Source organism: Balaenoptera acutorostrata, chromosome 1 (genome assembly GCF_949987535.1).
Source record: "Balaenoptera acutorostrata chromosome 1, mBalAcu1.1, whole genome shotgun sequence".
Classification (NCBI taxonomy): Eukaryota; Metazoa; Chordata; class Mammalia; order Artiodactyla; family Balaenopteridae; genus Balaenoptera; species Balaenoptera acutorostrata.
The window spans coordinates 163723442-163750500 of NC_080064.1; the positions used below are offsets into that span (position 1 = coordinate 163723442).

Consider the following 27059-nt stretch of genomic DNA (forward strand, 5'->3'; position numbering starts at 1 on the left):
TCATGTATGAAGGGAGGTGTCGACCGGAGGCTGGGATCCCCCGTGGAAGAAGAGCAGAGAAGCGTGGGCTGGGGGGTGGGGTTTGGCCGTGTCCTGGAACCACAGAGGAAGCAATGACAGGATCAGGGCCTGCGGGAAACTGGAGCATCGAAAGCTGAAAAGATGCTGGGCATCTGAGAGGCTGCGCAGCGTGAGGCTTGGAGTGAGAAGCAAGAAGTCAGCCTAGGTGGCAGAGCGAGAACAGCTGATGCAGGACTTTGTTCCGTGCCCCGCTGCCCCAGCCCGGAGGAGCGGCTGGCTTCAGGGAGGCGGTGAGGAATGGAGGGGAGTCCCGAGCAGGGCGGGGACCTCCGCCAGCTGCGCCCCGGGCAGGACGCACAGGATGCCCTGCGACCCGGTGGAACAGACCTTCTTGAAGAATGACTGGGTCACGGTCTTCCTGGAGCCATGAAAATGCAAATACCACTGGGAACAATGAGTGAGCGACTACAAGGTCACCCTCAAATCTAAGTTAAAGTCTCTAGGCAAGTTTGAGAAGAATGATTCGGATATCAAGGAACTATCTGTAGAAAAATGAATCGACGCTTAACAGTTCTTTGTGGCTCACGAATTAAACTGTGGACCATGCAGACCTCATAGAAGGACACAGGGCTGGAGAGTCCCAGCATCTGAAACTCTGGGACCACAAGGATAGCACCTGCTCTCCGTGGCTGACACCCCCAGCAGAGGGCAGCGCATGCATGCTGGCTAACCAGGACCCCTCTGCATGACTACCGTGTAAGTACAGTTCATTCCTCCCGCCCCAAAGGTCATCAGATCTTATCACGGAAGAAGCCCTCAGAACTGAGAAGCACCCTCCTAGGCTCCAGTTTTCAAAGAAATCACCTTCACCAGCAGCACCATGGAGTACGATAACCTGGGCCAAGTTTCAAGTAAGTGACGTTCCACACTTCCCCACTCTGCGCTTCATTTAAACTGTTCCTTCCACCTAGGATGCCCTAACCTTCCCCATTCCTCCCCAAGTCTCTTACTCATTCTTCAATACACAGCGAGGGTTAAACTGGGTCAGAGTGACAAACAGGTTTTATCCTGTGTGATATTTCTCAGCTACTGGTGGTGGCCGTGTCAATACTGGGAGACAAAGACAGATGGGGATAGAAAGAGCCGGGGAGAGGGAGGAGGGAGAAGCCTCGTGGGAGGAATACTGTGATGAACAGGAGGAGGGTCACAAATGCCACATAGCTGCGGTCTTTGAATGAAAGGATTTTAAACAAGTCACGTCAACACGGCACACCTCAGTTTCTTCACCTGTAAAACAGATCATCTCAAGCTTACTGAGGAGCAAAAATGAGATGACATTTTTCTTTACAGCTCAAGCAAGTACCTGCCATATGCTCAGAAAATGCTGGTTCCCTTCTCCCTCTTTCCCTTGCCTCCATCTCACTGGGAAAGGTGGAGGAGTCATGAAAATCAGGATCAGAGTAAAAATAATGTGACATTTAAAGGATACATCCATCAGGCTGATCATCTCCCTGCAAGTGTTGATGTTGAATCCATCGAATTTGACGTCTGTTCCTAAATATTTAAATAGAAAAGAGGGGAGGGAATCAGGATCATTTGAAGGCAGGGGAAATAATCTCCCTGGTAGGAAGCCACCAAGGACGCCAGCCAGAGTACGGAGCCAAATGTGAGCGCCACAAAAAGGAGAGAGCATGCCAGCGGGCTCCTGGGCAGGGCCCCCTGTGGGTGGTACAGGTGGGCACCAGCATCGGGGTTCAGTGTCTGAACCCCAGCTTTGCTACTCACAAGCCACCGGGACTTCAGCAAACTAATATCTCTGAGCTTTGGTTTCTTTCTCCGTCAATAAGAACAGTACTTGCCCCCAAAGCTAATTGGGGATAAAATGAGATAATGTAAGTGAACTTCCTAGCACAGGGCTTGGTATATGGCAAGTTCTTAATAAACCAGCTAACTTTTTATTGGCTAGGTGTTGTTCTAAGCACTGTACTTCTACTCCTCAAAATAACCCCATGTGGTAGATACTTTCATCCCTATTTTATAGATAAGGAAACTGAGGCTCAGAGAGGTTAAATAATTTGCTCAAGATTACACGACCCAGGCAGAGCTGGGATTTAAACGCAGGCCACCCGTCTCCATAGCCCAAGCTTTCAACCATGACAGCCTGTCAAACACAGCCTCTCAAACGGCAGCTGTTATCCTTACTGCTAAATTGCAGGTATCTCCTGGGAGCTACAGCCATCCCTGGCTCCGTACTCACCTCGCCCTCACCTGAGCGCCAAGGCAGGAAGGAGCCAAAGACCCTGCAAATCCTCTCCTCTTCCCTGGGCTCTTTCTCTGCAAAGCAGGAGGGAGAGCAGGAGTGGGGCGGGGTGTCTCTGAGCCTGGGCCTGGGCTCTGAGCCCTGGGGAGCTGCTCAGCCCCAGGTGAGCTCACCCCCGGCCTTGCCCCTGCATCTTACATGCTCACCCCCTGTCCTGCTGCCATGGGTGAACGTGCCCATCTCTCAACCAGGCGGAAGCCTGAACCTGGCCCATCCCTGGGCCCAGCAAGAAGCCAGCTCCGTGCCAGCTCACATGGGGCTGCGGTTCAGAGGGAAGGAGCAACCCTTTCCTCAGCCTGGGTGCAGTTTGATCCTCTGACAGCCCCCGGGGCTTGCTAAAGTCTGAGGATGGAGAACTGTCACGATCTAGGACAGTCAGAATCCTCCACTCCACACACTTTCCCCAGGGATGCACTACAGAACAAGATCTTCAAGCTGCGCGGTTTCCCACAGTATCAAAGTTATTAATTTGGGGGGGAAATTTCACTTACTCTCAGCCCAACTTCTTTCCTCCCAGGACTCAGGACTCCTTCCTGCAGGGCCGCTTGGCCCCAGCACCAGCCCCGCCTTCATCCTGCCCAGCACCTCTCCGCTCCAGCCTCTCCCACCTGCTGGACGCTCTACCAGCCCAGAGGGAACCAGGGCCCCGGGTCAGAGGCCAAAGGCCCCTTATCCCCATCTGCAGTGCCCCTGGCCCAGTGTCTGCACCCATCCTTACCCCCCACCCCCAGCATCTCTCTTACGCTCCCAGACTTCCTGAAAAGCACCAAGGAAGAATTTACATTTGGAAAACACCTCATTAAGAGCCGTCTTGAGTTCATTGACACTGATCTCAGAATCCTAGAAAGAGGAACCCAAATGCAAATCACATCTGGCCCTGACAAGCGTTTCAAGACATTAAATTCATGTAGAGTCAGACACCAGGTCCACTGACTCTATGATTTTAAAAGGCTGCGACATCTTTAAAAAACTCCAATTCACAGTTTCTCTGGGGCCCCCAGAGCCGGGTGGGAAGTGCGTATTAATGGCGTGAGCGGGGCACACCTTCTCAGAAGGCTGCACACGGTGCCTGCTGCCTTTCTCCGGGCCTGCCTAACCCAAGACCAAGACAGGGCAAGAAGCAATAACAGGAGCCAGTGCTGACGGGCCACATGCCTGATGTGGAACATCCTCGAACCCTCACAACAGCTCTGCACCCATGTTAGAGTTAAGCAAACTGCGATTGCTAAACACCATATACATTCACCACGTAATTGTCACTTCCATGTGATGTAACTGCTGGGGGTTCCCAGCCACCGGTGGCAGAAACCTAAGACTGTCTCACCCCAAAGTGTCCGCTTTCCCCACTGCACCTATGGGAGTTGTTACTTCACGCATAGCCCATCTCAAACTGGAAGTAGAGATTTAGGGGAGTAGGATTTCCCACGTGCATTTGGGATAAACACTGAGCCAGCAGGACGATTCGTCCCTTAACTCTGAGCTGGAGGGCAGACCTCGGGCAGGATGATGAATGAGGTTCAGAGAAGGGACGCTGGACTGAGGTCTGGGTTCCAGTCGTGACTCCATCCCTTACTCTCCATGTGACCTTAGCCAAGTCACTTCCTCTGGTGAGGTGTGGTCTTATCACTTGTCCCCATGGGGCCCCACTTCTCCCCGCCTCCACCAGCCAGGCCCAGGCTATTCTACTGGAAACCAGGGAGGTGGGAGCTGCACAGGGCAGCCTTGCCTGTGAGCACAGCTGGCCTCATTCAGGCACGGCACGGTCAGTCCCAATAGTAAGACCTGGGGACCCTCTGAAAAGCCTCCAGGCCAAGAATGGGATGTTGAGATCTTGGCCTGTCCCTCACCGGGCCTTGTGTCCCAGCGAACTCCTTAACTCTCTGTGCCTGACCCTTCACACGCAGAGCAGGGATAGTGACCGATACTGCCCCACCAGGCAGGAGAGAAAAGATAGGGTACATGAAGAACTATACAAATAGGAACTTTTACTTTGTTATCAGTCTTGATGTTGTAAATAAAATATGGTCCCTTGGCAGCTAAGGCAACAAGGTTTTGTTAGCGAAAACACTGGTCTGAGCGCCCATCTAAAACACAGATTGGGGCTTCCCTGGTGGCGCAGTGGTTGAGAATCTGCCTGCCAATGCGGGGGACACGGGTTCGAGCCCTGGTCTGGGAAGATCCCACATGCCGCGGAGCAACTGGGCCCGTGAGCCACAATTACTGAGCCTGCGCGTCTGGAGCCTGTGCTCCGCAACAAGAGAGGCCGCGACAGTGAGAGGCCTGCGCACTGCGATGAAGAGTGGCCCCCGCTCGCCGCAACTACAGAAAGCCCTCGCACAGAAACGAAGACCCAACACAGCCATAAATAAAATAAAATAAAACACAGATTGACTCATTTTTGCAAAGCTTTCTTTAATGGCTATCTAAAGGAATTTTGTTCCCAGGTTTTATTTTCTGCAAGGATTCTGACGTATTTTCTTCTACTCTATCCTTAAGTCTAGAAAGTGGCTCTGAGCTTCCCTGCAGGGTGGAGAGCATTGTTTTCCCCTTCTGGTATGGACTGAATGTTTGTGTCCCCCAAAATTCATATGTTGAAATCCAATCCCCAATGTCATAGTATTAGGAGGAGAGACTTTGGGGAGGTGATTAGGTCATGAGGGTGAAGCCCTTTTGAGTGGGATTGATGCCTTATAAAAGAGACCCCAGACAGACCCCTCACCCTCTTTCCACCTTGTGAGGACACAGTGAGACGTCAACAGTCTGCAAGCTAGAGGAAGGCCCTCCCCAGAATCCAACCATGCCTGATCTCAGACTTCCAGCCTCCAGAACTGTGAGAAATAAATTTCTGTTTATTCTGTTTCATATGCTTCCCAGTCTGCAGTACATTGTTATGGCAGCCCAAGATGACGGATGCCTTCCAAGGCCCTTTGGTAAAACCTTATTATCCTTCAAAGAGCCGTGCATTCACTGTTATCTATGGGGCCAGTTGTGCCACTTGCAGCCCTGAGTCTGCTCTGACTTATGGCCTCACATAAGTGAGGAATCACAATGAGCTAAGTCAGCAGGACAGGGAGGGAAGGAGCAGGGGCCACACCAGCATCTTCCCCTGGCTCCATGGGCCCCTGAGCGGTGCCGGCGCCTGGGCCAACTTGAATTCCGCAGCCCAAGCTCCGCTGGTGCCCCTGAGGGCAGGCAGGGCGGCGGACCGGTGAACACTAATGCCAGGCCAGGTTAACTGAGCCGCCTGCCACCTGGGCTGAGCGATTCCTCTCATCTCTGAAGGATATTGATATAGGGAAGTTTTGCCTCCCCGCTTTTTATAAAGTCAGGGCTCTGATCCGCAGGGCCAATTTACACACAGAAAGGCTTTTGGCAGGACCTGGAGATTCGGATTTTCTGTTTTCTCAAAAAGCAGTCAACGCAGCAAGAAAAGTGGCCTTGGTCCCAAGATTCCTCTCCCCAGCTGTGCAGGAAAGGCCTCAGGTTTAAGACAGGAAGTGGCAACAGACAGAGTTGGGGGACCGGAGACCTGCGGCCTCATCGTTTATACTCACGGAGATGCGAGGGGAAACACTCAGGTGAGCTGAGCTTTCCAGATCACTCTCCTGCCCGTCCGGGAGCTTGTCTATGCCCTCTACTCACCTTCCCTGCAAGCTTCTCAAACAGGCTCCTGAGCTGGCCGTCTTCTTGATGCACCTCACTGGGGTGCGGCTAAAAGGCAGGGCAATTGCAGAGTTGAGATGGGACTCGTTGAGGAGAATGAAAGACGAAGATTTAAAATTCATTCGCTTGTCATTCACTACATCTGTCGCATATCTGTCGTGTGTCAGACACCGGCTGGATGGGGGCACGTGGCAGTAAACAGGAGAGGTCCAAGGTCCTGGCCCCAGGAGCTCTCCATCCAGCAAGGTCCAGGGGTCTAGGGGCTTCCTCTCTCAGCGATGTGAGGAAGTGATCCCCACCAGCCCTGAATTTCTGATTTCAACCCTGAATCGCTTTCAGAGATCGGTGGCAACACTGAAAAGCAGAGAATCTCAGTCTCGGTCTGTGGGCTCCTAAGAGATTCACTGATGACCTTCAAGGGGTCTGTGAACTTCCGATATTTCATGAAAATTGGGAGTAACGTTAACATGTGTTTTCTTAGCTTTCACCAGATTCTGAAATAGCAACATGATTAAAAAGGAGTTAAAATCACAGCCTAGTGGAAACAGCAGAACTGGAAGCCAGAAGACAGGAGTTCAAACACCATACTGACCAATTACGAAACTCCATCACAGGGCTCTGACATCCATTTCCTCAAGTCCAGTATTAAATTAACTAGGCTTGTTACATGGGGTCATTTGAGAATCAAATGAGAACTAATGTGTCAAAGTCCTTCGAAAATTGCTAATCATTATATGAATGACTGTCCAGAGACTTTCTGATATGACCATGGGCTCTTTCCAAAATGGAATGAAACGCCTCAACTGTCACCACCAGACAGAAAAGGAAAAGTCACACGTTTCCCAGATGTCTTGAAGAGTTTCAGAAAACCAAGTCAATTTCTTCCAAAACCATCACTCAGAAAAGTACAAAAGGCCTGATCTGGCCCAATGATACTGTACTACTAAGAGTAGCAGCAGTAGTAACAGTACTTACCTTTGTTGAGCACTTACTACCTGTCAGGTACTATACATAGTCTGGTTCATTTAATACTCATGAGCACTCTATGAGATTGGTCTCATTGCTATCCACATTTCACAGATGGAGAAACTGAGGTTTAAAAGTGTTAAGTAACAGGCCAAGATCACACAGCTGGTACATGGTAGAGGCAGGATTCAAAGTCAAGCTCGTGCGCTGTTTCACCACCCACCAGTCTGACCCACAGAACAGCTGCTCTCAGCATCCTACTGCAACTCAACCTCTCCAGGGCTCTGCTTCCTCGTCGATAACACGGGGGTTTTAATGCCTATCATACTGTTTACATTTATGAAGAGTAAATCCAAAGATACATCTAAAGTTTTTAGAAGAAATGATAAATACTTCTCATCACACATGTATGATTTTAAAGTGGTTTTGTGGAAGCTTTATATTGTCCATGTAATAAAATATAAAAGCTTTATATTGTCCATGTAATAAAATATACGATAATCTGAATCTAGTGTGAAATCTACAAATTCTGAACCTAGAGTAATATTCTATTATTCTGGGGGAAAATAAGTATGAACTGGAAAGAAAGGAAGAAAGGAAGGAAGGAAGGAAGGGAAGGAGGGAGGGAGGGGGGGAAGAAAGAGAGAGAAAGAGGGACTTCCCTGGCAGTCTAGTGATTAAGGCTTCACCTTCCAATGCAGGGGGTGGAGGTTTGATCCCTGGTCACGGAGCTAAGATCCCACATGCCTCGTGGCCAAAAAACCGAAACATAAAACAGAAGTAGTATTGTAACAAATTCAATAAAGACTTTAAAAATGGTCCACATCAAAAAAAAAAATCTCTCAAAAAGGAAGAAATAGACTAGAGCCATACATTTCAGTAAAGATAAATCTCAGGGCTGCGGATTGATCTGGCTGCTCAGACCCACCTTCTCCAGCTCTACACCACCCGCATTAATATTCCTGCCTTCCAGGTCTAGTGTTCTTCCTCAGGGACTGGGAGGGTCCTGGCTATAGAAGTCAACTGCAGTAATAGCGAGGATTCTATTAAAGCAACTTTATGGCCTTCTTACCTAGGAATCATGCAGATATTAAAATACTGTATTTATAAAAATTACACAAGTTATACATGAAAACATGCACTATCAAAGCATAGTAAAAGTACAAGCCCCCCTTGGAAGGTGGGGGCGGGATGAATTGGGAGATTGCTATTGACATTTGTACACTACTATGTATAAAATAGATAATGAATGAGAACATACTGCATAGCACAGGGAACTCTACTCAGTGCTCTGTGGTGACCTAAATGGGAAGGAAATCCAAAAAAGAGGGGTTATATGTATATGTATTGTTAATTCTCTTTGCTGTACAGCAGAAACTAACACAACATTGTAAAGCAACTATACTCCAATAAAAGTTTATTTTTAAAAAGTGAAAGAAAAAATGGACACGGGCACAAACGGGTACATAGCAGGTACTTCACCACTAGGGGAGGTCATTGCACACAGGGGAGCTTTTGGATACCAGGGAGAAAGATGCTTTTAAATAATGGCATACATGGTATGGCAAACGGTACTTCAGTTCTTTCACTCCTTCAAAAAAATATTTACTGGACACCTGGCACATGTTGGGAACTGTTCTGTATCTGTGTCTGAGATGTAGTGGTGAACAAGACATGGTCCTTGCTCTCAAGGACCTTAACGTAGTGGAATTATCTGTTGCCCTGAGAAAATATACATGAAAACGCTTTGGAAATGGTAAGGCAACCTGGCAAAAACAGGTGTTATTTTACTGTTGTCATATTACATGTTGACAGCATCTTTGCAACCCTTCTCTAGTGTGTTTGTTCAATTGCTTTTTTTTTTTCCCTCCCCGATTCCAAGCAGGCCCTTTAAATGTCCAGCTGTCCAAGTCTTGGAGATTTCTGGAGGGAGGAAGACAGAAGTTCTTGAAGGCAAGGGCAATGGCTCTTCCTGTCTCCTATAAAGTCTTAAGTCCCCTGAAGATATTATCCCTGTGGCGTGTGTGTGTGTGTGCATGTGTGTGTGTGTGTGTGTGTGTGTGTGTGTGTGTGTAAGGGAAGAGGCGGTGCTCTCATCTAGATCCTCCTCTATGCGTTGCCCATCCCTGCTGCAAGGAAAACGCTCTAACCGGGCTGTTACTGGTGCCCTTTCTCTCTAGCCTTGACCTTTTTTAAGGAAAACTCCCCCATGTCCTACAGACCAACGTGTAGGGGCAGGAGCGGGACACCTAGTGAAGCACCCTTGAGATCTATGGTGTTCTACAAATTTCTCCTGGGAGCCGGGGGTGGGTCCCGCACAGCGACAGGGCCTGCACCTGCGGGGAGCCAGGTCCCTCTGTCACCCCCGCCACCCCGGAGGGAAAGGACACGCCCAGGGCCTTGGCCTTCTTCTCCGAGAACACCCTCAGGCAGAAGTCGCCGTCCTTGAAGGGCCCGAAGGTGGACGGCACCACCGCGCACTCCCCGGGGGGCAGCTGCACACGTGCCGAGACCTCGCGCAGGTTGACGTAGGTGCTGGAGCGGGCGGAGGGCTGGCGGCTCAGGAAGAAGTCCCGGCCCAGGTGCTCATCCGTGTGGCTCTCCAGCTGTGCAAAGCAACAGTCAGGGTCAATGTCTTGTGAAATCCTGGAAGATGAAGGCCCCAGAGTTGGGTTTTATCGCACTAATTTAGGGACAGTTGATTTTTAACCCTGGGCTGAGAATCAGGAAGCCTTGGATTCTGTCGGTCGTGAACTCACCGTGTGTCCATCATCAAGTGTATTCAGAGCACCTTCTGGGGGCCCGGCCCAGGTTGAGGCACTGACCTTGACTACACCACTGACCTTGGCCAGACCCCTTGCCCTCTTCCCGCTTAAATGAAGGATTGGACAGCAGGTGTGCTCAGTGTGTATGCTCAGCTTCTCTCTGGATATTTGTCCTCATGAATCATCCCTCATTGAATCCAACAGACCCTCACTCTGCAGCTGTACCTGGGGGTGGGGGGTGGCGCTGAGCTCCCCAGTACAGGCCTGTGGCTTAAATCCTGGTTCCCAAGCAACAGCAGCCAGAAGGGCCTGCTAACCTTGGCCTGGCTTGGAAAATTGCTCTGCAAGGTAACCGGGGTGATCAGATTTGGGGGAGGGGGGCGGGGCAGGGAGGCGGACAGAGGGGGTGGCCACCCCGAGGGAGGCCTGGCTCTCCTGGGAGGGGGAAGATGCTCCCCAAGACCCATCTGTTCGTTGGAGGGAGAGGGAGGTTGTGGTCGTATACCACGGGCTACTTAGTGCCTATAGAGTGCTTTGAAAACACTGTTGCCGGTGTTATTATTGCTGTAATTAAGCCTTCCCATTGCACTGTATCTTCATGACCAGTCTTCATCAAGATGCCTGTGACAGAGCGCAGGTGCTGGTAAGCTGCAAGGGCTGTGACTTCTGTGTGACCCAGAGCTGGACTGCCCACCCCAGGGTAGATGGTGTCTATTCATGGTCACCCGACCCTCTTTGGATCACAGGTCTGCTAAGCAGGGGAGGAAGGCAGGGCCACCTGCGTCCACCGCCCTGGTCAGGACTGCACGGGACCCCCCAGCCTGCCCCTGCTGACCTGGGCACTAGAGCAGCCACAGCCTTGGGACCCCCCCACCAGAAGTTTTCTACTCTGGGCAGAATGCTGGGGGCGTGGCCAGCAAGGCCTTGGCTGAGTCCAAGTGTTAAGGGGCTAAATGTCATTCTTGCCCTCCCTGATGATTGGAGGGGAGGAAACAGGCGACCAGCAGGGGAGAAGGAGAAGTGTGGGGTGGGAGGTGGGGAGGGAACGGGGCAAACTGAGTTCTGGCAGGAACCCAGGGGTGGGACAGATTACAGAAGCCTCACCTGGAAGGCCAGAGTGAGAGGTGGAGAGCACAGAGGCAGGAGCTGGGGCCCCTCTGTCCTACTGGGGGCTCCACACAGGCGTGTGCCACCAGGGCCCTGGCCCTCGCACCTCCCCGTGGCCTGGCCCAGCCACGAGTGTGTGGGCCCAGGGTCAGCGTGAGCACCCCTGGGGGGCTTGTTGAAAGTGCAAGTCCTCGGGCCCCAAGCCAGACCTGCGGAATCAGAGACTCTGGGGCTGGGGCCTAGCAGCCTGTGCTTTCACAAGCCCCCAGGCCTTGGAACCGCTGACCAAAGACCCACCGGCACTTGCAGAGCACAGGCTCCACAGCGACGCGCGGAGAGCACCGGGAGATGCTCCTGCAGGCTCCACTGTGTGTGCAGAGGACCTCGCTCGCATAAATGGGCCGCTTCTGATGGGATCCACCATCCATCAGACTGAATGCACGTTTGAATTTAATTACTTTTGGGTAGTGAAGAGGGGCATGCTCTAAATCATCCCTGCCCTCTTGTCTGTTGCCTCCATAACCAATGATATGCATTTGGGAGCCATCAGGCAGGGTAGACCAGTGATCGGCAGCCTCGGAAGAAGGCATAGGCTGGAACCTGTGAACTTGGGCCTCATTGGCATGTGCTACCAGGTGGCCAAGGTTGAGAACCCGGGGGAGCAGGGATTAGCACAGCAGGGCAAACGTACCCCTACATAATTAGAGTAATAGACTCCGGCTGGGGTAGCCCCAGACAGAACAAGTGGTTCCTAACCTTGGCTGCACACTGGAATCACCCCAGAGATGCTGCCATAATTGGCCTGGGCATGGAGACGTCTAAGACCTCCCAGGTGTCCCTAGCGTGCAGCCGAGGAGAGGCATTTCTGAAACTGGAAAGTTGCTGGTGAATTTTCAAGGCCATCTGTAGACTACTGAGCCCTAGAAATCCAAAAGGAAAAAAAAGGTTCTACTTTATTTTCATATTGTATAATCTACCAGGATCCCAAATGTTTGAGGAGTACTAACCTTGGGGTTTAAATGAGAACTAACATCTTACAGACCTGCAGACCTGGCCTCCAGATCAAGGGCTTGGCCAGAAAGGGGTCTCACTCAACTCGAGACATAATTTAATCACCACTGGCTACAGGGATTGGTCCAGGAATAGGCACGTGACCCAAGCTGAGTCCATCACAGATTTCTCTAGGATTTTCGAATTGGAACTAAGGGAAGGGGCCCCCATGTTTTATGTGGGTGATATTAGAGAGACTGTGCAGAAAGCCAGACCAGGAAGATGGCATTGACACCAGAGGGGAGATGTGAAGAGAAAGGGTCCTGAGAGCAGGCACGTCCCGTCCTAAGCATACCTGTCCTTCCCTGGGTTTGGTGACAGGAGCTGGTGAATTCCTTTTTCACTAGTCTAGGTAGAGTTAGGTCCTATTATTTGCAAATGGAAATGGTGATGCCCACAGGAGATACCAGATGCAGAGTGGGAGTCTTCCCATGCCAGAGAAGACTCCGAAGAGGGTTCAATGCCCACTTCTCCTTTTCCCACATTTGCCCCCTCCCAAGCAGGCTCTTTTGACCAGAAGAGCAGGAAGGGCATTGTTTGTGGCTCAGGTCTGTGGGCAACTGCCAACTCAGGGAAAAAAATTAGGGAAAATTTGGATCAGCTGGCATCCTCACTCTGGCACCCCCGTTTATAATTGGCAGCAGAGGTAGAAAAGTCTGCATTCACTGTCACTCCTCTACGTTTGCATCTAAAGCTAAAATCCCCCATGCAGAAGCCCCGGCTGTCTGGGAGAGCAGAGATCCCCGGGGGATCTGCCTCCCAACTGCCTTCACCCCCTCCGCAGGGACTCTCAACCACCTCGGCTGTCTTTGCATTCACCCCGCCCACCGCTGCAGGCAATATGCTCTGAATCCACTGCCAAGAGTCCCCAGGCTGGAACTGAGCCAGCAAGCCAGGCCTCAGGTGGCACAAGTCCCCAGCCGCAGCATCCAGGCCGGAGAGCCCGCCAGCCTCGCCCACTGACGGATGGAAAGGGACAGTCACCTTTGAAATGCAAGATCCTGAATGCAAATGACAGGCCTGCGTGGCAGGAGCCTGTTGTCACAGCAGGAAGATAACAGGGGAGAGAGAGGAGGCCAGACAAGGAGGGCTTTTTAGCCTTTGGGGGTTTCTGGCTGTTCCTCAATCAGTGTCAGTTTTCCCACCTCAAACCAGACTCCAGTTTGCAGACAGTTAAAGTCAGAAGAGGCAGTCCCAGGGGTCAGAGAATGGTACCCCCTGCAATCCCTACATGCCCTCTCTCCAACACCAGGTACTTTCTACAAGCCCAGGCACTGCCTCTACCCTCAGACACTCCCTACAGGGCTGTACACCTTCCTCACCCTAACGTTAAAGTGGCTGTGTTCACAGATGTCATGCTCTAATTTATATGCCTCTGGCTATAAGAAGAAGGTCCACGGATCACATCCATGGGGTTATTTTACAAGCAGCTGTAAACTAATGTCTGAAAAATTGACATGCCGTATATATTATTTACGAGAGCAAACGCCATGCCCACAAAGCTATTTCCGTGTGTTAGCTCATGTCCCTTTGAAAGAATGCTTTGTTGATCCGGTTATAGAAGGTAGAGCTGGTGGATGAAGAGCTGGTGGCCACAGTCCCCATTCAGCCCACCCTTTGGCCATGCCCGCCTCCTGCCTGCTCTCCCAAACTGTCACTTCCTCTCCAGCTGTCAAGAAGCACAGGGTGTCCCCTATGGCTGGAATGTTCTCCCTCGTCCACCTTTGAAATCCAGCTCATTTTTTGATGCCCTGATCAAATTCTCCTCCTCCACGAAGCTATCCCTCTCTGAGGAGACCTCAGCTCACCGTGCTGGTCCCTGTCATAGCAGATCTGACCTGCCCTGTAGTTAGTGAAGTGTGTGTGTGTGGTTTTCCCCTCTAGATTGTGAGCACCCTGAGGGCGATAACCTTGTGCTATTCCTCTGAATCTCAGCTTTCAGCAGGGCACCTGGCACGTGGCAGATACGCCCTAAAGAAGTGTTGAATTGATATGCATAGGGTAAGCGCTTTCTTGGTTTTTTATCCCTATAAGCAAAAAATCTGTTTTGGTGCTACTTACATTCTAGGTGGGGATGAAAGGGATAAGCTGGAGTAGAATTGGAGCTTATTTATTTGAAATACTTTTCTCCAGCCATCAAGCAGCAATTATTTTCCAACTCCCATTTCTCCAACACAAAATACACACACACTAAACTCTAAAGCTCTAAGTTCCAAAATAAGAGAAAGAAAGGGGCTGGAGGTCACATGAGCTTCACAATTGCACTTTTCCTTACTGGTTTCTTATTACACTACTTCTTTTTCATTTCACTTATGGATACTGAGATGTTGGGCTTCCAGCCAGCTCTTGGTTTTTCTGATTAGAATTGTATTTTTCCCAAGAAATTCACTTTTAACAAAATTCTATAAAAGCAACCACCATGAATCCCTCCGGAATTCGTTATAAAAAGTCTTTGCCTATGTAAAATAAGTGGATTCCAGTTTGATCCTGGCTAGGCTTGTCAAGACCCAGAGGTCTTGCTTTAACCTACTTGTTAGGCTGTGAAATCTATAGAGGGGTGGTTACAGGGCAAACTGGGGTATTGAGCCACGCACTGCAGCCTGAGCCCAGAACCAGCTGTGACCTTCATTCCAGAGACACCAGAACTGAAAATGACCTGGGGCTCCTTTCACCCCAGCCCATGCCTTGTGTGTCCCAACAAGTGTTTCAAGGTTGCCCAGGGAGAAAGAGGGTTTGTCTTTGGCTCCCTTCCCCCACTCTGTGATGTCCTCATACTGCTTGTGTCACCTTCTTGGCTCCTGTCCCCTGAGAAGCCTATACCTGAAGAGAGTCTAATAAGTGTAGTTACACTGAACCCTCAATGACAGACAAAGCTTAATGAATTACATGTCTCAGTGTTAACAGTGGAGGTTTAAGCCAGAGGAATGAATCTCTAATTGTGGAATTCAGGCCTCAGTAAGGCCACTGGGGGAGGCATTTTGGGGAACAAGGAAAATGCTTGATTAGGAACATCCAAACAATAAGAAAGATTCGCTTCAATTGCTGGCCAGAATATTCTGACCAAAGACATCAGGCGTGCCGTGACGGCTGACCCCAGCTCCAGAGTACCTTGTTGACAGCATAGCTGATGCTGAGCATGCCCTGTCCCATCCTCTTCTGTCGCCTGCGATTCTTCTGCATCAGCCCCAGCAGCACCGTGCAGCAGGGTTCACCGGTGCTCTCCTCCTGGTGGTCGTCCACCTCGTCCAAACAGATTTTGAACTGGGGATTGGTCCAGTAAGTGGCTAGAAGTCACCCAGGAGATGGTGGTTGCCCCCCAAGGGGGGTGAGGAGATCGGGAAGAATAGAATGAAAGGGAGGAATTTTGATCATCCCAAGGAAAGCATAACTCTGGCCAAACTGTGCCGGGTAAGCAGGCCTTGGCAAGTTTGCTTTACAAGGTGGTCAGCATTTCCTCCTATCTCCCTACCCCACCCACACACCAGCACACACACCCCACAGCATGTGGAAACTTTACACTTGTCCATTTGATCAACCAGGGCCCAGATATACTTGACGGGATATTCAAGGTCCCGTGATCCCAGGGCTACACTGGGTCCCCCTGGAAGGAAACTCCAAGTCTTCTGCGGAAATGATTAACATCTCCTTGTTCTCAGCCTGTGAAGAACTGGCCTGTGAAGACGAACCCATCTCCTGGAGGAAGGAGGTCTCTGGGGGAAAAAGCAGGTCCCTGAAACAGATGAGGACAAAGTCCAGCAAAGACTAGCTACCAAGGAGGCCTCTCCTGACAGACTATAAAAAGAGGACCACTCTTGCCCCCCGGGAAGCCTGTCTGACGGGCCCCTGCTTCAGATCACAGCCCGAGACAGCCATGATTGCTGATCCTCTGTCCATTGATCCAGGAGCGCCACTAGATGGCGCAGCGTTGCAGCCAGTGATGAGACACACTCCCTCAAGAGTACGTCATTTAATAATGCCCGAGGAATAATAATTGGCGATTAAGAAGCATGCCTGCCATACCACCTATGGATATTTTAAAACACTGCTTCATTTCAAATATGACCTTAAAGAAAAAAAATCTCTCCAAATAGTGACTGTACAAGCCAAAGCACAGAGAGGGCAAATGGGTCATCCAGGGGCGCACAGCAATTCTATGACAGACTCACGTGGCAGAGTATGATTGAGGAAGATAGGCTTGACAGCCATCTCCATGCCAGGGCCTCAATAATTTCAATAACGATGTGCCCTGGGGGAAGAAAGGGGTGAGGGAAGGAGGGAGTGCTTAGGTCCTCTAGATAAGGGTCCAAGCTGATACAATAACAAGGCATTCACAGGTGACCAAGAGCCACTGGTTATTATATTTTCTTAACAATAAAATTACTTACTCAATTCCACCTTCCCAGAACTTCCACTTCCAGATTTTTTTTTAATCTAAGGCACAAGTGTGTAGATTTTAAAACAAATATCTGTCGATTCCAGAGGAGCCAGAGACCATTCTGTAATCTTCTATACTTACATCATTACCAAAGGGCAGGAACAGTCCATCTCTTCCCGACAGCTAGCTGACGGCACAGATGGGGTAGCGATTTCGTGCAGACAGATACCTTAGGCACGCCCTACAATTCTGAGCTCCCGAAATGATCCATGCAAATTTCCTACACATTTTCTAAGAGCTTGCTAATGGTGAGCATATTTTAATTTCTCCCAAATGCAACATTACTGCAATCCCTACATTTTTTGTTTACTCCTTAACAGAGCTAGAAGAAGAAAATGGGTCATAAAAATAACACATCCCATTTGTATAACACTACACCATTTACAAAGCGCTTCTGAAGGTGGATATTATCCCTCCACCTTAACGACTGGGAAATTGAAGCTCAGAACAGGGAAACGACCCTCCCAGGGTCCCAGAGCTGTTGGACCGGGCATCTGAGTGACAGTGGCAGGAAAGGACCACCCTCCTTCCATCTCTGCCGTCAGAAATGGGAGCTCGGGTTGGATGGGGATAATGAACAAGAGACCCGGTCAGGACCCAGGACTGCACCCACATGGGATTTTATTCTAATGCTGCTTCCATGCCCTGAGCACAGGCCTGCGATGAGCTCTGTGGTGAGAACAAGGCCCAGTGCTTACAAGTCGAAGTCAGTTAACAATGTTAACATCAGACCAGGAGGGACGTGGGACCTGGGGAGGTGGGAAGTGGAGAGGGTGGGTTTTGCTTTCTTTCATTTCTCCTTAGAGATGTGGGGTTGTTTTTCGGAGTTTCTTCCTCTGCTGCTGCCTCAGCTGATTCAACCTAGGAGGAGCCTATATGTGTAGGTATTAGTGGTCTCCCGCGAACAGGGAAGGCTTCCCACCTTTAATAAGATGAGGACCCGGGTTAGTGCAGAGGCAGCGGTTTGCACCAGACTATCCCCACCAGGGAGGGAGTTCTGATGACGACCAGGGGAGCAGACAGTGGCCATTCACACATCCTGTGTGTGGCCACCCCTGACCCAGGCTGTCTGACTCAGGTGCAAACAAAGCAGAATGGCCGCTCGGATGGATGCGGTCTACTGATACAGTGATGCCAAACCCGTGTCCCTCTAGCGCACCATTAGCCACTGTCCCAGGGCGCAGTGGGCCGGTTGCCAGCCAGCCGGGCCACATGGGGATGGAGGAAGCCCCAGAGAAAAACAAGAGGCCTTGGTGGAGGGTGACAAGAGCATGGTTAGTACGAAGAAGAACAGCCTTGGGGGGCAGGGGGCAGGTGGGCGAAGCAGAGACAGTCTGAACACACAGACGCTGAAGAATGATGTTACCTGAGATCAGGCCCCGGGGGAATGGCTGCAGAGGCACCACCCGCCACTGCTGCCCTGGCCTCCAAGCCCCAGAAAGAAGCTGGGCCACCAAGGGGTGCCAGGAGCCAGAGAACAGAGTGCAAAGGCACTGTCCCCAGATTAACATATAAGGATGCCCAGCCCTGGGAGGACAAGCCAGAAGAAGGTGAGCACGGCAGCTCCCGCCTCACCTGGGTAGTTCTGGCAGCCGCCGGCAGTGGAGCCCCGTATCCGGCACCCGTTGAACAGAATCAGGTTCCACTTGTGTACCTCTTCGCTGCTCAGGGAGTCCAGGGACAGGTGGCAGATCTCTAGCCCAGAGAACTGCCTCAAGAAGTCCGAAAAAGACATCCTGGGGGCAGAGGGACCAGTGGGCTCTCAGTCGAGAGAGCTGGGCTGGAAAAGTGATGGAAGGCGTGCCCCCTGGGCACGGGACGGAGCAAAGGCCGTGGGCTAACTCGCGTCTTTCCTGCAGCCCACTGTACAAATATGCAGGGGTCACTGACCACATTCCTCACCATTGTTAGGGTCTCTATTTTTCTTAGAGAACCCCCTCTCATATCTAACCAACCAGGCAAAGAGACTAAACCGTAAACTGGAGAGACCCTGGCAGGTAAATTGAACCAATCCACCACCTCCAAGTTCCCTCCTGTTTAAATCTAACTGGTGTTAAAGTGGGAGCCTAGAGATGGCCCCTAAACCACGTCATATTTTTAGCAGTGTCCCTATTATCTTCCTTAGCCCATGGGTGAAGGAAATTATCTTATTTTGATGCTATGCTAAATCTTGGACTTAAAGAGATAGGAACAGTGCTCCTATTTCACTGGAAAGATATGGAAACTGAGGAAGACAAGCTGCTAGGTAATCCATGTTGAGGCCCACATATCTTGGTTTCAATGCTTTAGATGTACTGGTACGGAGGTAGAGCTACTCTGGGGTAAAAGGGGGAAGAGAAAGAAGCCCTCCTGGCTGGGAACCATGTTGAATTCCTGGAACACCCAGAGAGAGCTGCTCACCTGTGAACCAGGAATGGACCCACAATTAAGGGGACAGCACTCCCTCAGATGACTCTTACCAGAACTCTCCATTGTCAGCTTTCTTGTCCAGCTTTTCTTTCTGCCTGGGATCTATGTAATTCCACTCCGGTGCACTGGGAAAGAAAGAATAAAATTTAAAGTTTTTTTTAAAGGAAGCAGAGGTGATCATTCCTGAAGGGTTTGCTGCAGTGCAAGCTGTTTACTGCAGCTCAACTTCCCCCAGAGAAATGGGGAATACCGAAACTATAGCCGGGGGTGGGAGTGGGGTGTAGCCTGGGGAAAGGATGGGACTCCACGGGCACTAGCAGGGTGACCCCAGACATGCAGCAGGAACACTGCGCCATGGCTTTGCTCTAAGTTCACTCTCCAGGCAAGTTTTACATTCATGTGTGATTCGGCCCCCCAGGCCCTGATCACAGGCCTGGGCAAGTCCAAGGCAGGAGCTGTGAGAATGGCCGTCACAGGCCACTCCACCCCTTCTCAATTGGTGAGACGTCCTTCTGGCTTATCTATCAGTCTGAAGTGAAGATACTGTGAGAGGGTCTGAGCATCTCTGGGCACATGAACATGGTCCCCTTCCCGAGCCTGCAAAATGACAATCAGGCCCAGTTTTGTGACAATTTCTATGAAGTAATGTCACCCTGTGAGGCCTCCTGCTGGCGGCCTTTCCATGGCAATACCCACATAATTTGTTGAAATGCCATTTCCAGCTACCTGACCTTTAAGAAGTTAGGTTTTCCTGAAATATGTATGTAACGCTCAATAACTGAGCAGTATCCAGATCCTTCTTTAAAAAATCCCTTCCCTCATTGCTTTCAGCACAACATGAAGACCTCCCCGTCGCTGCATAAAACCTGGGGCATAGCCAAGCCCAGCCTCTTCCTCCAGGGGGGCTCTCAGGACCCCTAGCAATCAGGGAGGGGAGCACCCAGGGCCTATTTAGTTCATGGAAATAGTCATTGGATCAGACAAAACCTCAGGGGCTTCCCTGGTGGCACAGTGGTTGAGAATCCACCTGCCAATGCAGGGGACACGGGTTCGATCCCTGGTCTGGGAAGATCCCACATGCTGCGGAGCAACTAAGCCCGTGTGCCACAACTACTGAGCCTGTGCTCTAGAGCCCGCGAGCCACAACTTACTGAGCCCACGTGCCACAACTACTGAGCGCACGTGCCACAACTACTGAAGCCCGTGCTCCTAGAGCCCATGCTCCACAACAAGAGAAGCCACCGCAATGAGAAGCCTGCGCACCGCAACAAAGAGTAGCCCCCGCTCGCCTCAACTAGAGAAAGCCCGCGCGCAGCAACGAAGACCCAACACAGCCAAAAATAAATAAATAAAATAAATAAATTTATTTAAAAAAATAAAAAGAGCCAAACCTCAGAATGTGCTTGTTACAAACAAAGATTAGGGGACTAGCTGGAGAATATGAGATCTGACCTAAATCTCCCAGTTAGTTTCTTGAAACTTAAAAAAAAAAAAAAAAGTTTTAATTTAAAGACATTGGGCTGAGACTAGGGATGTTACCCCAGAGAAGCAGTGCCCTCCTCCCCCAGCAGCCATGTACAAATACCCCCGGCTGTGTCTCCAGATGGAGACTGCGGGGCTTGCCTGTGGTCCCCTCACACCCCTGGACCTGTCCCAGCCTGTTAGGGACTGAGCAGCATCGGGGAAAGGAGATAAAGTCATATAAGCCCCGTAAGCAGCTTGGGAAGCAGCTGCTGCTTAAAATGGCCGAAACCGGGGTTTCAATTTCATTCAGCCATGACATCCTTTTGGGGCAGTTGGCAGAACTAAGGTTTGGGGCTTTGCTCCATCATAGGCAGGAGGATGAAAAATCTTTAATATAAGAGGCGATCCGTGGCCCCGGGGACATGTGTTTCTTCATGAGACAAACCTGAAGGGAAGTACCAGTTACGAGCACTAATGATGTGTGATTAGTTCATAAACGTAATAAAGTTCCCTTCCAAAGCCCTGGTGGCATCATGCAGTGTGGGCAGCACGTATGAGGTACATACGAGGCTTAAGGATGTGCTGGCGGGGGGGGTGAGTTGTTATTATGACCATTCCCACTTCTGGTGTCTCTTCATCAGTGACACTGGCCAATTCTCCATCCTTCCCCAGCGTCGACCTGCCTCCCCCGTGCCAGCAGTGCTAACTAGGATGGAAACTGGGCCGTGCTCTCTCCATCCTCCTGTACCACGGTGGCATCGATTCCAGGGCACAGCTGTCCAAGGACACCACAGGAGGCCTCTGTGTCCAGGCCCCATCTCTGACTGGCTGCCACTCTCCACCGTGAGAGGTCTGGGCCCCTCCGTTCATTAATGGCTTTGTCGGGAGAGATCAACACCCGCCCGTAGCGAGCTCTGGGGGTGCGGGCGCCACTCCCATTCATCCTCACTGCCTCTGGCGGCCCAGGCTCCTAGGATCCACTTCCTCTTTCTAGGCACGTTTCTTCTTGATGCTGAGGGGTTTGGCCTTTGTCAGAGTGACCAGGCTTTGTGGAGTGGAAAGAATCCGATCGAGAGTGATGGGTCTCACCTTTGGATGACCGCGGTGGTAGGTAGAAAACAAGCCAGCCCTCTGGCACTCAGCAAAATTCCACTGAGCTGCCAAACTTGCAAGTGCCAAAGCAGAGCAAGGAATCGAAGACTACAGCTGAGTGGATTTTGTTTGGCTTTTCCCCACCTGGAACCATCTAACACTCTTTTCTGAACAGGCCGTGTGGTTTGTGGACGGAAAGTGCTGCCCAGCGTACTCCACTGTGGGTCTCACGATCGCTGCGTGTTTTGCATGATGCGTTCCCGCAGAGGGAGGTGAGCACGGGCGGAGGGAGGAAAGTACCTACTCATCGCTCCAGGCCCCCATCCATTCCACTTCACCCCACGGGTTCCGGAGTCTGATCAGCTTCTCTGCATGACCCCGGAAATCCACCTGCAAGGGCCACAGACAAAGGCAGCTGAATCACCGCGCATACCCCTGGCTGCCCTGCGTTCATGTCCTCGCCTGAGCGGACCTGCATTCAATTCCTCAAATGCCCCTAAACAACCACTTCTATTTTCTTTTAACACATGTTTTCAAGCCTTAGCTAACTATTTTCCACAATCTGGTTGAATAAATAGTAAGTCCAGCATAAAAACAAGTGTTTATCTGCTTTAACTTGGATTAAAATTTGATAGTTGACTAACACTGACTCAGTTCTTAATATATGAGACCTATTCATAATCAATGCCCTCCAACAAATACTAAGAGCAGAGCAGTTAGCATTTTTTGAGCAAGTAGTATGAACTAGGCATGGAGCTGGGCAGTTCAGAGGCATTATCACCTCATTTAAACCTCACCACAGTCCTATAAACTGGGTGCTGTTATTACCTTCATTTTCATCTCTCTCAAAACTCTGAGACCCAGAGAGAGTAGATATATGTATATGTATAACTGATTCACTTTGGTGTACACCTGAATGTAACACAACATTGTAAATCAACTATACTCCAATAAAAATTTAAAAAAACAAACAAGCAAACAAAAAAACCTCTGAGACCCAGCCAGAGGGGTTGAGTTATCCAAGGTTACCTGGTTAGTAAGTAGTAGATGGAGGACAAGCACCCAAGCAGTCTGTCTCAAAGCCCATAGTGGGAAATCCATACATCCACCTTCCCCTATCGTCTACGGAACACTCACCAGGAGCCCCCATGTGTGCCTTTGCATACACGTGCAAACACGATGGACCGTTCTGTCTTCAGGGTCTGACCTTCCTTTGTACCCTCCGTCATGCCCTCGCCCAGTGTTTACATATACGTGCTCAATTCATATTTGGGAATTGACTTCATTAAAGAGTGTATTTGTGAAACACAAACACACATAATGAACATTCATACTTTTTTAATAAATAACAAAAACTGAGACAATCACTGCATTTCCTTTTTTGCCTTGGCCATCAGGAAACCCAAAACCAAATTAATTTCTCAACTGGAGCACTGTCTTTAGCCTAGATTGTCTGGTGTATTTTACCTTTGTTGTATGGTTTTATTGTGTCTATGCTTTTCATTGTAAACCACTGCACATCCTTTTTGGAGGTAGGCAGACTATAGTAAATAGAAATAATGAAAAGTTCAGCGCATGCTTTCTCCTTGGGTTGGAATGTAAGGAATACTTACGTTCCTTCCCACTATCACACCCCAGCTTGAAAGTTGGGGCAGGTTTTACTGTCGTTTCCTCTTTGGAGATCCTATGGGTTTCCACTGCTTTACCTGTACAAACATACTTTTTTTTTTTTTTTTTTTTGCCATATAACATACAGTAAGATATATTTTTTTAATGCTTTTCTTTTTTTTCAATTTATTTAATTTATTTATTTATTTTTGGCTGCATCAGGTCTTTGAAGCTGTGAGCGGGCTTTCTCTAGTTGTGGTGAGTGGGGGCTACTCTTTGTTGCTGTGCGCGGGCTTCTCATTGTGGTGGCTTCTCTTTTAGCGGAGCACGGGCTCTAGAGCTCAGGCTCAGTAGTTGTGGCACATGGGCTCAGTAGTTGTGGCACATGGGCTCAGTAGTTGTGGCTCACGGGCTCTAGAGCGCAGGCTCAGTAGTTGTGGCGCATGGGCTTAGTTGCTCCGCGGCATGTGGGATCTTCCCGGAACAGGGCTCGAACCCGTGTCCCCTGCATTGGCAGGCGGATTCTTAACCACTGCGCCACCAGGGAAGGGCAAACACCCATCTTAGAATGAGTGTAGATCTAACTGACAATTTCTACAACTTTCCTCCAAAACTTCGTCCCTCTTCCTGGTCACATCGCAGAGGATAGCCTGCATTTAGTTAGAACCCATAGAGCTGAAGCTCAAAGAGGTTACGTTATCCATCTCTGAGTGGGTAAGAGGTAGGAGAGCCCTTGTAATAAGCAAGAGCTGAGTGTGGGTCGGTGCCAGGGGCTCTGTGCCACCAGAGATGCTGCACCTCAGCTGGGCAGGGAAGGGCCAGGTGGTGATTCCCTCTCTTTCTCTCAAGGATGCCAGGGATTTATGGTAGTATCATTACGCATTGCTCTTCCATCTCCCCATGCCCAGTTTTACCTCTTCGACTCCAGTGACAGAGTATGCGTGACTCTTAACCAGCTTCAGGCTGGTGATGGCTTCTGCTGCAGCTGCACTGGAGACCTGAGTTGAGAGTAAAGTCCACTCAGAGTGGCTGAACCTGACCTTGTTGGGGCCAGTCCCACAATGCTTTCCAAGGACATGCTACACAGCCACAGGGCCCCAGTGCAGGGCTGCGGGGGCGGGGGGCAGGCGCAGCAATTAACCTCAGGTAAATAGAGCTCTCTCCATCCAAACCCTCTTTGATCAGGCCTGCCTGCCAGTCCTGGAATATGACTTACCAGCCTTTGAAATGACACAGGAAGCGGGAAGCCATTTATTCTTCAGGAAGGACCCCATGCTGCCTGCAGAAGACTAATTATCCGTGACAGTTGTCTGGACTGGCCCTGGTTCACCAGTGGCGGTGGATGTCCCCAGGGTCCCTCCTCAACAGCCCCGCCCCCTCCCCAGACCCCACGTCACTTCTCCACCAAAAATACACATATCCTGCTGGGGTTTTTATAGAGAGGAGAAAGGGGGATTGCTCTTGCTTTGTCATTCACGTGTGTGAGATCACCAGGTAAGGGTTGAGAGAAGGAGAAAGAGCAGGTGGAGGGGCAGGTGACAGCAGACCACGTGGCTGGTGGCCTCCAGGCTCTGGTCTACACACTACCTTGGAACCGCATGCAGCCAACCCCCAGACAGGGTACCACCCCTGGTTCAGAACCTCTTCCCTTTTCTTCAGTGATCTCAAAGCCCATCACGTATTGTCAATCACCCTATTTGTTCTCCAAAATCCCAAGATTACTTAGCAAAAGGGGGTAGCAAAGGTAAGGCCCAGGATCCAGGGATCAAGTCTGCGTTCTTAGGGCAATTCCTGCAGTACTAACGGGGCTTAACACTTAGAACTCCTATGGTTTCTGAGTTTATGAGACCAACTCCAGTTCCTACCCATTAATTAGGTCTTCCCACCGGCTCCCATGTGCTAGGGACAAATATGTCACAGGACTTGCCCTGTAAGTCCTAGACTCTGCTCTGGCCCAAAGCCTTCCCAGCCTCTAGCCTCTGTCCAGTTCCTTCCCTACCACATGTGGGGAGGGGCAGCAAAGAGAAGCCGTCCCGGCTCACATCACTGGAGCAGGCCAGCAGAGACCCTGCTCGGAGGGCCTTCCAGATGATGTGAAACAGACTGGCTGGTGGCTTCTTCAGCTCATAAAACTCAGAGCTGCCACCTGTGAAATCCTCAAACCCCTCCACTGTGGACCCTCCAGCAAGAGCCTCATAAGAACTGTTGAGCCTGTTGGAAAGAAAAAAGAATACGTGCATCATCCAGAGCCATTAGCAACCCCAGCGAGGGGACCACATGGGATGGGGTAGGGGCAGTGCTAGGACATAGTGTGGTCTGGAAGGTACAGGAGGGCCTCTGCCAATTTTGTCTGTGTGCCAGGGAGGGGCTTAGGCACAGTTTCACGTGGCCAGCTCAGCACTTTGCCAGGAGAAAATCTCAGATCACCTCTCACCAAGCCATGTGCTCTTATAAAAACCAAAGTGCAATCTTTCCAGAGCTGACCTTGAATTCTTGGGTTTCTGGGGGTTGGGGGCATGGGTAGGGATGAGGGGGACCCTCCCTCAAAGCTGAGAGGCATCCCTTGGGGTTTGCTTTGGGAATAGGGCTGGGAAGGAACAGGGGTTGCACAAAAGGGTACCAGTCAACGAAACTAATTCAAAGAACCCCAAAGAAGACTTTGAACATTGAATGCCAGTGAGAAGGAGAATGACTCCCAAGCAAAGGGTAGAGACTTTGATGAGTTTGGGATCTAAGTACATTTGCTTTATTCTTCTTCTTTGTCATTCTTTTAAAAATTCACATTGACCTAAGAACTGACTCGGGGGGTTTGAAAGAGGACAAAGCTGAGACACCAAGAAGCTAAGTGGTGGTCCCAGTTCACTCATTCATGTGGGACAGAGCTAAGCGTTTAACTCGTAGCCCAAATTTCTGTTTCTCTTAGTTACGGAGGGGTACTTTGCATGGGGTGCAGGGGCTGGGAACGATGGGCATGGCACCCAGAGGCTGGGGAGGGGCAGGTAAAATCCTCCAAGGAGACTGCGGAGCCTCCCAGGTCCTCCCTGCCCCACTTCCTTGGCATAGGCCTTCTCCAGCAGCGCGCTCCAGAACTCACTGCCTTCCTCAGAGTGCAGGAAGAGCAGCTCCCCATCCTTGGTGGGCAGCCTGTCGTCCACCATCACCTCCACCCACTCGCCGTACTGCCAGAACTGCGGAAGGGAAACACAGCGCCTGTCCACAGGGCTGAGCTGAGAGGCAGAGCCGGCGTCCTCAGTGGGCCTCAGAAGCAGCGTCTGTGCTGATCAGTGTTCCAGCCTTGGACCTTTAATGGACTCCTTAAGAGCAGGATCTGTGCCTTACTTACCCATGCCCATAGGAGACGCTGGCAAAAGCAGGAAACATCGAGTCCAGTGGCTGAGTTTGTGGATGAGAAAACTTGCATCACGCAGTGGCAACAGTGGTGCCGAGTGACGCCACTCGGGCTCCCGTCTCCTGACCCTCACTCCAAGGTGCCTTCCTCAAGGCCACATGGCCTGGGGGAGACAGGAGGGGATGGACGTGTGGATGACTGGATGGACATGTTAAAGCAAAGTTTCTGAAACTCAAGCACGCATCAGAATCCCCTGGAGGGATTATTAAAACCTAGGCTACTGGGCCCCAGACCCAGATTTCTGATTCTCGGCATGGGTCCCAAGACTATGGAAAGTAGTGTCAAGGGCCGTGAGCAAGGCAGGATACCGGAAAGTGAAAGATCACCCCGTAGTTATCCTGGAAGCTCTGGTCCCTGCGGACCCCGCGGTAAAGCAGCTCTTCATTCAAGGTGAGGGAGGCAATGGCCGCCAGCAGCCAGCAGTCACCTGCACCATGTCATGGGGGACACACACAGGTCAGGCCAGGCCTGCAGGGTCCCTGCTTCCTCTGACCCTCACTGGCCCATTCAATCCAGAGTCACACGACTCCCTTCTGGGTCAGATAGTCTGGGACTCCTTTCCTCCAGTGTCTGAAGGTCCTGCTGCCTCTTTGGAAGTTCTCAGCTCCTCCCTTCCCCCCACCTGCCACATGCTGACCATTCCACATGTCCTAAGCTCTCAGTGGAGTAGAAAGTGCAAAGAAAGAAAGGAAGAAGCAAAAATCATCCTCTTTGATTCCTTAATAACAACTTTAAGAAAACATTTGGTTG

General features: G+C 50.6%; 1 protein-coding gene across 1 annotated transcript; it reads right to left on the reverse strand.

Moving 5' to 3' along the window:
• Positions 1-26737, reverse strand: LOC103018809 (calpain-8-like; the record flags this gene model as incomplete). Its single annotated transcript, XM_057529139.1, has 14 exons — positions 1-222; positions 2279-2355; positions 5436-5523; positions 5984-6052; positions 9307-9568; positions 14650-14669; positions 15001-15176; positions 17903-18063; positions 18787-18861; positions 21597-21682; positions 23815-23898; positions 24943-25102; positions 25946-26088; positions 26618-26737. Coding segments are annotated over 14 exons (1743 nt in total), but the record flags the coding sequence as incomplete, so codon positions are not given.
• Positions 26738-27059: the final 322 nt, after the last annotated feature.